We start from the raw sequence: 11,700 nt of genomic DNA, 5'->3' as shown, positions 1-11,700 counted from the left end.
GTACCTGTCTCATATCTGCTATCCACCACATCATCTTTCATACCCACTCTAGTCTGATTATCTTGATGATTTTTTTAAATTTGGAAATCAACAGAAGAGACTGCACTCTATCATCTTTCAGTTTACTTCAGTAGCCTCTCAACTTTGTTTTGGTTTTTCTCTAGTTATTCTCTACAAAATAGACAGAGTTATCTTGCTAAACTATAAGGTAGGCCATGTTACAACTCTGCTCAGATCCCACCAAGAGATCCCAAATCTGGTTATCTTCTGTGTCCCCTAGATCCTTTCTATTCTTCTCTACCCTGTTTTATGTCATAGGACACTGCACTTTTTAGGTAGCATCTGTCAGACTTTTTGATCTCTGGATTATGGTTGGATTCAACAGTGAGGACATTAGCCAGAGATTGGTGGGCAGGAGAGTAAGACCTAGGTATTCCCCTTGCTTCTATCTGGTCAAATGTTGGCTGTATCCCTCTGTGGAAGACCACAGCTAGAGACACTCTGTGGTACACTGTAGGTAGAGAGTATTTATCAGAGCTTAGTGTCCTGTCCTTTTGGGCCTATTTAATATCAAGATCACAAACAGAACATCTGCCAATGAGCATGGTGCTGATTCTAGCATCAGCTGTTATGCAGATAGAGAAGAGCAGGGGTGGAAGTCCTTAATGTGAGGGTAGCAGCCAGGCCAGGGACAGCACAGCTGGGGCTCTTTTCACCCCTACTCTGTCACAGACCATCTGTCCTGAAGTTACGCCAAGGGCCAAATTTAGTGGTGCTGGATGTGGTGTTGGAAGCCTCTGGATTCCAATATTGAAATTCATTTCATACAGTAATGAGCAAGAGACTAAAATGGTGCCTTTAATAAAACATTACATCTGTGATAGAGGGGAGACGAAACAAAGAAAGATGCAAGGTTTTATTACTTAGATCCTGATGAGAGTCGCCATGATAATTAATTTATTTAAGAAAACATTAATAGAAAAATTGCCATGTACTAATCACTATGCTAAGTGCTCAGATTAGAGATTCAATAAATAATATTTCTTCATGGGAGCTTACAGAACAGCAGGTAAAACAGATACGTAGCAATTTATAACTTAACACCAGAAGTATTAGGAATAATACAAGGGTAAGAAACACCTAATTCTGCCTGGGAAAAGTTTGAAGGGTTTAAAAACATTTGGGCTGAACTTGAATCATTGTAAAAGTTCTTATGTGGAGGGGAAAAGGAGCAGGCATTCCAAGCAGAAGTAACTTTGGCAAAGCACGTGGGCCATAAAAGTACTTGGCATTTTCTACAAACAGAGTGGTTGTGTACATGTAGCTTATATTCTTGGGAATTCTTGAGGAGAAGTAGGGGGAGAAAACTGTGACCTTTTGAGGAAGCAATTGACTCAGGAAGAGTAGAAAAGTGGGGGCATCTGAGATTTGGTTTGATTTTGTGCAACTCAACTAGCATTTTATGCACTTATAGGGAATTCCAGCCTCTTTAGATATCTGATTTTGCACTACCTGAAGGGGGTCATGGATTGTGCCTTGATACCCACAGAAACTTCACTATTTTTACACAGACTCCTAGAATACCAGAGATGGAAAGTCACATAGAGATCCTTGAATTGTATTGATGGATAACTATGTCATATGCCTTGCTTGAGGTCCCATAAGAAAGGAATTATAGTTTGGATTAGAACTCAGGTCTCTTAACTCCTGAGATGTTACTGTTTATCCACTATCTAATTTCAAAACCAGCCTCTATTTATTTATTTATTTATTTTTGGTATAATGAAATATATGGACATATATCACAATAGGAAGCTTGCTATAGTTTGTATGAATAAGAGATAAGGGCACAAAGCTGTTCAGAAGACAAAAGGTAACATTTCTTTTCATTCTAATTTACGAACTACTTACCTTGGACTTGAGATTCAAATTGGTTTAGAAAAACTGGAAGCACCAGAGTTAAACTATGAATAGATCTCCTGTAAACAATGTATTTTCTCAGAGTTATTTGTCTCAGAGAGTGACAGAAAACAGATAAGGAAAAACAGAAGTTAGCTATTTAGCTTTACAAGTAAGAAATGCATGTAACGAGAACTAGTTCTAACAGACAGGGGTATTTATGATTCCTTTCAGAAGCCTCTCACCTTTTAAATATTCTTCCCAATATTACTAGACCCCGGTGCTGCTGTGTATGTGTATATGGAGAGGGGAGGAGGTTATTTAAGAACTACTCAGTAAGTAAAAACTATATAGAATTATAACATCCTACAGAATTCCCAGTGCAACCCCATCCATTTGGGAGACTCAAAAGCCTGACGTACAGAGAGGAGAAATCACTGGTTATTAATATATAACCATTTCAGTTCAGAGCTAAGACAAGAAACTGTATTTTTTTTTTTTTTTTCAGATAAAGCAATTACCTTTCTTTGAAAGCTCTTGCTTACTTTTGCAGTGGCTGCTTTTTAGAATAAACCCATTTTCAATCTCTCTAGAGATGAGCCCAGGATAAAAGTTATATTTCGGTACCCAGACCCCAGACCAGAACATGGGTAACAAGCCCCATCCACCCTATCCTTCTCCAGCTTCCAGAGACCGCCTTTTATCTACAGCAGAGCAAAGGAGAGGGAAAGTGAGAGAAAGAGAGGAATGCCAGAAGTTTACAGTATATAACTTTCCCCCATTCTGTAGTCTTTCAACAGGCAAAAGAAATGACCTAATCCGAACGCGACAGCTCTCATTTCAGTTGTGGTACAACTGCAGGCAGTTGATTATCGTGTTAAGAATGAAGTGACGACGGGTAAGGGCCAGGTCCACTTTTCTGGACCTCAATTTATTCAACTGGAAAATAAATGTTTGTGTATGTTACTGCAGTGACTTTAAAACATGTTAATACATTCTTTGATATTCCTCCATCCAAGAGGTGGAGCTGAATTCCCCAGCTCTTGAGAATGGGTTGGACTTAGAGAATCATTTCTAACAAATAGAATACTGCAGAAGTAATAATACATCGCTTTTCAGGCTAGGTCATAAAAAGCATCTTGGCCTTGCCCTCTTGGCTCACTTGCTCTAGGGTAAGCCAGCTGATGTGTTATGTGGATACTACAGCATCCCAATAGGGAGGTTCGTATGGCCAGAAACTGAGGCTTCCTACCAGCTTCCATGTACCTGCCCTTGGGAGTGGAGCTGTCAGATGACCACAGCCCTGACCAACAATTCGACAGCCTCTTCAATTAGTAACTGAGGAAGAGCCATCCAGCGAAGCGTCTCCCAAATTTCTGATCCATATATACTGTGAGGTAATAAATATCTGCTGTTTTAAGCTTCTATAGGGCAATTTATTAATAGCAATAAGGAATAAATACAGCCTTTTTCATACTTCTTACTTTTTCAGAGACTATGACTTTTTTTGTAGTCTCCAACCCTTAGAGTAATATGAAACTATACTAAATCTTTCACACTTGAAGTTTTTAGGTGTGAAAGATTGGACCATGTGCTCTGAGAAGTAGTCCAGAATTTAACAGGTTAAGGAATTCCCCTCAGACCTCTTCATTTCCTCCGCATTTCTCTTATAATAAACAACTAACGACAATAATAATACCACTACCAAGCATGTGCTTTCCAAGTTTTTGAGATTAACATTTATTATATAATTATACCCTTACAACAATCCAGTGAGGTAGATATTATATTATTCCCATTTGATATATGAGGAAACTGAGAACTTGAGAGCAAAAGTATGCTATCGAAAAGTCACACAGTCAGTACAACTAGTATTCCAATTCATATCTTCTGACTCCAATTTAATATATCAAGAGCACAATAGAAATGACCAATCAACTTCATTCCCTGACACTCACTGCATATTATAGCTATAATGGCCCGATACTAGAAAGTTTTTACACATCTCACTGCCCTTTTACATTACTGATATTTGTAAATGAGGGAAGAACATTTTTCTATTCTCCCTTTTTTTTTTTTTTTTTTGAGATGGAGTTTCACTCTTGTCGCCCAGGTGTGCAGTGGCGCGATCTTGGCTCAGTGCAACCTCCCAAAGTGCTGGGATTACAGGTGTGAGCCACCGAGCCCGGCCCCTTTTCCCTTTTGGTTGTTCTTAGAAGTCATTTGTCTTTGCCCAAAACCATTTCATCATAAATACTTTGTCCTGTTTAAGATGACTGATGATGTGGATGTCATAAATACTGGAGTTACGGCCTCCTTTGGCTACCCAATTCAGTCACTACACTGATTATTTCTCTCATTTTATTATCTTTATTTTGTGTTCTCATATTTTATGTAATTTCATGATAAGATATGAAAATAAATGATTCAATTCCAGTATCTGGCAATGAGTTTTAAGTTTTGTATATTAAGAAAAGGATTATTTACAATATTAGGAGTTATTTTAACTTTTAAATATATACTTATCATTTATTTCTCATTGAAATGTATGCAAACTTAAGACAGTTATCCTATATGAGAGCACATATCTAGATCAATATGAAAGATTCAGTAGCCTGAGATGGACCCCAGGTATGTGTAATTTTTTAAAAGATGATATTAAACTCTAGTTAAGAACCACTTGCCCAAGGTATTTCAAAACACAACACTAAATGATAAATTAATTGCAAGCATATGACACAGTTTTTGACAATAGAAAATTAATAAGTTATATATGTCTTTGGGTTTTAAATATACATTAGATTTTTTCTTTTTAAAAAAACAAAGCAATGAAGTATTAAAATTCCCATTGCCTGGGTGAATTAAGTTAAAAACAGCTCATTATCTGATTTCAAAGTTTAGTTTGAATCTTTCTTCTTTCTTCCAATAAGCTCATTTCAAAGAGTCATTTTTTTCATTTAAATATTTTGAAAAGATTAAACTGTTCAAGAGAAAAACTTTGTGAATTATTTTCTAAGGGATTTTGAATGTGTCAGTAATCTCCTTGCTACACTAAGAATAATAGTTTTCTTTGTTCAACATTATAACTTAGTAGCATAAACCAAGACTCATTAAGCACTAATCTTTGCCAAACCGAAGAGAGCCTTTCTTCATGATCGAGTGATTCCATACACATTAGAGAAGTCATATAAAAATTCAAATCTTTAATACAAGTATAGAATCCAAATGTAGAGAGAGCAGATGCACAGACTTCATAATACTCACACCAGTTTTTGTCTCTCTCTTCATTTGAGCTTTAGCATGTTTATTTTGAATCCCCTATTTAGCTCTTCAGATAAATGGATCAAGGGATGCTTTCTAATGACTGCGTTACATGCTCTGCTGTGTTCTAAATGTCTTCACTTCTTCTGAGACTCCTTTGATATCCAAAATGAAATGGCTCATTTACAGATAGTTTGAGCATCACATTCTTAGGGAACTAACTAAAGCTACTGAATGGAAGGTAACCAAATACAGTAACTTTCAAACTTTTAAGCATGCTTTCTCTTAGCCAGAAGCTATGATTATTATTATGCATTCCTTCAACAACTTTTCTTTGGGGAACACTTACAAACAAGGTGTACTTTTCTGCATGCTGTTTTATCTTGATACTTTGGCAAACTGAGGTGGAGTGCTGGTAGCAAAGTCCTTTTTTTTTTTCATCAGCAAAGTATGTGACATATCTCAGTTTGAAGATTTCTTACCTCTTCAGGCTTCCGTAATATGTTATTCTCATCACATTTGTAGACAAAGACGGTGGCATGTGTTCACCAAGTTCATTTCATTTTTCTCTTTCGAGACATAGGAAGACTACATTTTCTACCCTTTTTTTCTGATTAAAGCAGGACCTCAGAGCTAGTTCTGGCTAATGAATTGTAAGTGAAAGTAATGAGTGTCACATTTCAGATTAAGCATAGCACATTTCAGAAGCCACACATTTCAGATGGCAAAGCATAAAAAAAGTAAGCTCTCGGCCGGGCGCAGTGGCTCATACCTGTAATTCCAGCACTTCGGGAGGCCGAGGCAGGCAGATCATGAGGTTGAGAGATCGAGACCATCCTGGCCAACATGGTGAAACCCCGTCTCTACTAAAAATACAAAAAATTAGCTGGGTGTGGTGACGCACACCTGTAGTCCCAGCTACTCTGGAGGCTGAGGCAGGAGAATCACTTGAACCCGAGAGGTGGAGGTTGCAGTGAGCTAAGATTGTGCCACTGAACTCCAGCCTGGTGACAGAGTGAGACTCCGTCTCAAAAAAAAAAAAAAAAAAAAAAGGAAGCTCCTATGCTGGACATGTAGCATAAACAAGAAATACGTCTTGTTATATGAAGGTACTGAAATATTGGGGTTCTTTGTTAGCATGGCATAGCATATCTTATTCTGATTAATACATATGATGACTACAGCAATCCCACCAGCTTCCAAATATCACTGATTGATACTTCATATATTATAAATGCATTCTACTAATCATCTATTCAACTGTTTCCTTGTGCTGAGGCAACTTCAAGGGCTAAACATGCCCTACGTTTTCATCTATTGCCTGCAAACACCTTGTTAAGAGGATGATTTGTAGTCCTTGGCTGCAGAAAATCAGAGCCTACAAGGGTAAAAGAGGAGTTAAAGAGAGATAAAAATTAATGGTTCTTGTTTTTTTGTGTGCATTAGAATCATCTGGGAAAGTTATTCCACGTGCAGATCCGCCCTACATCAGGGATCCTCATTTAGTTAATCTTGGATGGAGTCAAAAAACATGCATCTTAATATGAGCCCCAAATGGTTCCAATGTGGATACATTAAGGAATACACATCAAGAAGGCTTGGGCAAGCTCCTCATTGAGGCTCTTTTCCCTTACAACCTGAACAATAATACAGAAAATATGGGAAGGGTTTGAAAGAGTTCTCATAGGTAGTAGTTTTCCAACATTGACCTATGAAATGCTGTATTTAATTATCAAGGGCACAATGTAAAAATACAGACTTCTAGACAATGTCCAGCACCTAATGAATTGGTCTCTCTGGGGAAGGGCCTGCCCTGGGACCTTCACTGTAACATGTCCCTCAAGTTACTCTTAGGTGCACGAAAGTTTTAAACCAATGCCATAGAAATTGCTTATCCTTCTGTGCATATCTTTATGAGTAGTTCAATTTATTATTCATGACTTTTTCTGAACTGAAACATTAGTTTTCCCAGCCACTTCAAATCTTCAATCTGGCAGTGAATACATTTTTACTAGAGTTCTTAATTGTTATAGGAGAAGGTAACTCTGAAATTCAGTTTTTATCGAGCTGCCAAAGAAAATTTGTTTTTCAAGGTAAATGGTGAATGTATTTTTATTTTCCACCAAGAAAAATTCAAATAATTTATTTTGAAGGCAAAAAATATAGCATTATCATAGTCTAGAGGACATTTAAAAAATTCTATCTTTTAAATGCTTTAAGAAAGTTTATAATATTTAAAAATGAAGCCATGTAAAATTGTAATATGACAAGATATGATGACATATCAGACCCTTAATAGAACATTTAATTAGCTGTGTGTGGGTTTACATTAACTGCTTTTTTTACTTGAATGTTTTATGGCCCAGATTAAATAATTCCATTGAGGTAGCTTTGTAATAGAATTACTTCCCCTTAAATCTTACGTGGATGCTTCTAGAATTGGCACTGGATCAAGTGTCAGAGTCTGGGTTGGAGACGCAACCCTATTGATAATTGGCTGAGTGTCACTAGGAAAGTCACTTAACCTGGATAATATGTTCCTGTTCTATACTGCTTTTGGACATTTTATAAGAGTTTAAAAAAGGTGAGGCATATGAAATAAATGTATAATATATCATTTAATGCCATCAACATCCAATGAGGTTCATAATAGTATCTTTATTTTAGCTAGTAGGAGATTGAGGCTCAGAGAGACCATGTTCAAACAGATAGGAGAGAAGTAGGACTCACATCCATCTCTATTTGATTTGAAACTCATGCAACTGAGTAGACAATATTTCTTATGCAATGGTATATCCATTTACCCTACAATCCTGTTATTTCTATTATGGATATGCATGGCCAATGAAAAAAATTTCTTTCTTATTATAATTTGCTTCATTGAAATGTATGGTACTGAACATCACATTCAATTTGGCATGTCAGGTCAAGAAATAATAATATAACCTCTGATCCTTTCTCCATACAGTAAAAGTATAGTCTATTATCTTTCTGACCACTGTATAACTAATACTGAAAACTAAGACTTTTACTGCTTCCACTACACTTACATTGTCCAAGTAAATTGATACTTGCCAAAATGTAGTTTTGAGAGCACAAAAATTATTTAGCTACTCATATAATATGAGCTCATATTTAATTTTCCATGCCTCTGCCAATAGTTCTTTCATTTCTTTGTCTTCACTAAAACAGAAAATAATTTATAAATGAAAAATTTAATTTCTCATTTTTTTCCAAATATATTTTACAATTTGAGATGCAGTGTTAATAAGGAATAACACTGATAGTGGGTCAGAGAATCTTCTCCCTCCTTGAGTTTTGGAGCCACTTACATTACCCATTATTAACAGATTTGGAGAGAAACTGCTATCTGTCTTCCAAATGAAGGTCCTTGAATACACATCAAGGATGGATCACTCTTTACAAGAAGGGATGTAATAGAGGACAAGACCTTTGGGTTGTGCTAAGTCATTTTCTGCTGGATATTTAGTTAGGGTGGCCTGTCATTTTCTAATTATAAGTTTCACTGTGCGTTCACATTTACTCTAGAGGACCCTTGTTCCCCCATCTTTGGAGTAGGAATCTTCTAGGTTTTTGTTTGTTTGTTTGTTTGTTTCAACAGAGAAAGGATCTTCTGAGAATATTTTCAAGAGGGGTGGTGAGATAAAACTGCTTTCTTTCTTTCTCCACTGCCCATTCACTGTTACTGACTGGGATACGCCGACACTCATTGGGCCACAACTCACTAACAGCCACAGCTAATGTATTAAAGGTGACTTCTCGTGTAAGGTATGATCTCTCGCTCTTTTGGTTCTGCTCATGTTTAGGAGTAGCAGACTTCGTGCTTCTAATTTTCTGACAGTAAATAGGCAAGAAACCTCTGAAGAGTACATGGAAGGCACCCGATTTTCGAGATTTTTCTTTTCTAATGGAGGGTTAGGTCAGATCAGCTCAACTGTAACAGCCCAGATGTCTTCACTTTGAGGAGAGAATAAATATGCTCCACTATGTCCTTACAGCCAACCTGTGTCTTCCAGTTCCGGTATTACCAGGGACACTTAAATTCCATTTGGAGATATGTTCTTTGGCTGAATACTTTAGTTATGAAATTACAAACTAGTTGCCCTCAGGCTGACTATGACCCACAGATATAATTTGTTTGGCTCTTTGTTTTTTCCTTCTTAACTTTAAGCAATCCCATAATTGACGTTATACATAAAAATCTGAATTTTTTAGATTCTTTAGAAAAAAAATGGACAATATGGCAACATTGGGGCTCAATTAGTGGCAAAAATCAAATGGAACTGAGTAGAAGCTACCCATTTTTTTTTTTTTTTTAAGATGGAGTCTTGCTCTGTAACCCAAGCTGGAGTGCAGTGGCAAAATCTTGGCTCACTGCAACCTCCACCTCCTAGGTTCAAGAGTTTCTCCTGCCTTAGCCTCTTGAGTAGCTGGGATTACAGGTGCCCACCACCATGCCTGGCTAATTTTGTATTTTTGTAGAGATGGGGTTTCACCATGTTGGCCAGGCTGCTCTTGAACAACTGACCTCAGTTGATCCACCAGTCTTGACTTCCCAAAGTGCTGGGATTATAGGCATGAGCCACCACAACCGGCCTGAAGCTGACCCTTTTTAAGAAATATGTGTTCTTTAGTTACTTAGAGGGCCAATGATCTACCTGACTTGGAAATCAAATGCCATGTTTCTTATATGAGTTTATGAAAATGTTTACAGAAAAGAAATAACTATCTGTGCCTATGTCCCTATTCACGTCAGTTCTAGATGGACAGCATGTAAAATAGGCTGGTATCTGGCCACATTTTCTCTTTTCTCTTACCTTCTGATCCTTGTAGGCACTTGAATTTACTATCCCTTCTCAGAAGCCTGAATGGGACGAAGGCACCGATTTCTACACTACATCCCTTATAATACGGAATTTTTCGTCTGTCAGTTCTAAAAATATGAGATTCTTGTAAACTTCCATTTCATTTAAGTCACATTCTCCCTCTCTTTGGGTTATTTTCCACATCTCTCCCATTACATATCAGACAGAAACAAAAAAGGCACCTTAGTTTTTCTGGTACCTAAACCAAATCTCAATTTTCTGAAATGGAATACTCTCCAGATAAGAATACAACAATCATAGGAAGTAGAAGGGTGAGAGAGATGTAAAACTTTGTTAGTACAAATAAAATGACGTAAAAATAGAATTTTATTGATGCTAACAATGTTAGGCAGTTTAGAGAACACTAGTTTACAGTGAGACAGAGAACGCCATGTATCCCTGGGTGGGTATGTTTGGTTCTTTGAGGAAAAATGTGCTGTAGGTTTTCTGTTGAGCTTCGTCCTACAGCTTCCACCAGAACCAGCTCCTTTCCATGCTGCTCCCTGGGAATGCATACACCCTGTAAGCATCATAGCCCAAATATACCTGACTGACTTACAACATGAGGTTGATCAACTCACTGAAAAGAAACACATTTAAATTCTTAGCTCAGTTTTAAACCATTGGACAAGATAGAGGATCAGACTTTAGGCAACTTTCACATACTGACCTTCTAGGGCCCAAGAAGAGTGTGCTCTTCTGAGGCCGTTAGAGGCAATAATTCTGGATTCAGGTCCTTCAGGTCTTTTGTCTCCTAGAAATAAATAGTTTTTAAAAATCAATAAAGTGGACAGAAATCTGATAGTCCATTAGATGATAAAAATGTCAGATTTTCCCACAGGTTCATGACATACAGAGGGTTGGTAGAGATAGTAGCCACCACCCACCACGCACAGTAATTATAGGATATAAAAGTCATTGTTATTGGATAAGTCCGTGAAATGGTGAAGAGCAAGGGCTGAGATCTGGGGAGCAGGGGGTTCCAATCTGGTGCCATTTTGTATCCATTGAGTTTCTGACTCTTGGGGAACAGGCTTACAGAGGTGTGTCTCCCACTGGGGCTGGTTATGAATCTCTGCCCGGCTCTTGTTCCTAAGGTGATTCTCTCCTTCACAGTAGGTGACACAACAGCGGCAGGTGGTGGAGGACTTCCCTCGGTGCTTGGACATTGTGCCTGGGGCTGGAGGGCTACCTGCAGCCCTCTCTGAGCTCTGAAGTTCTGGGGGCTCTTTCAAACGACTTCTCCTCCTTTGAACGTGGTCCAGACTGATGTCAGACTGGGAAGAGCAGCTCTCATTCCAGCCAGAACTGGCACTCAGACTTCTCAGGGGAAGAGCCAGCCGCAAAGCTTTCCAGAATTTAGAGCCAGAATGTTTGGACTTTTCTCCCTTCCAGCTCACAAAAGACACAGACTCCTTGAGCTGAAGAATGCCTGGGTGCGGGTGCTCAAGGGGACGGTACTCAACCACAATGAGCTTAGTGGCAATGGAGTTCTGGCACATGACACCCAGTTTAAACTCCAGCATGCTGATGCTCTTCTCTGTCACATAGTCAGGGCTCAGGACAACAATCATCCTTCTGCTTCTCTGAATGAAATCAAAAACTGCTTCCACTGTATCTATAGGAAAATGGAAATATACGACAATGTATAGTG

General features: G+C 38.0%; 1 protein-coding gene across 2 annotated transcripts in view; it reads right to left on the bottom strand.

Annotated features, from left to right (window-relative positions):
* Positions 1 to 7,282: 7,282 nt before the first annotated feature.
* Positions 7,283 to 11,700, bottom strand: part of IL1RAP (interleukin 1 receptor accessory protein) — a 143,652-nt gene continuing 139,234 nt past the window's right edge. For both annotated transcript variants that reach the window (XM_012510558.2, XM_003256658.3), the window contains one exon: positions 7,283 to 11,664. In XM_012510558.2, the coding sequence (XP_012366012.2) occupies positions 10,946 to 11,664 (719 nt within the window). In that variant the 3' untranslated portion in view covers positions 7,283 to 10,945. The remainder of the gene's footprint in view (positions 11,665 to 11,700) is intronic.

This window comes from Nomascus leucogenys, chromosome 11, assembly GCF_006542625.1.
Source record: "Nomascus leucogenys isolate Asia chromosome 11, Asia_NLE_v1, whole genome shotgun sequence".
Classification (NCBI taxonomy): Eukaryota; Metazoa; Chordata; class Mammalia; order Primates; family Hylobatidae; genus Nomascus; species Nomascus leucogenys.
Note: the sequence above shows the minus strand (reverse complement) of the source record. Positions and strands in the feature narration are given on the sequence as shown.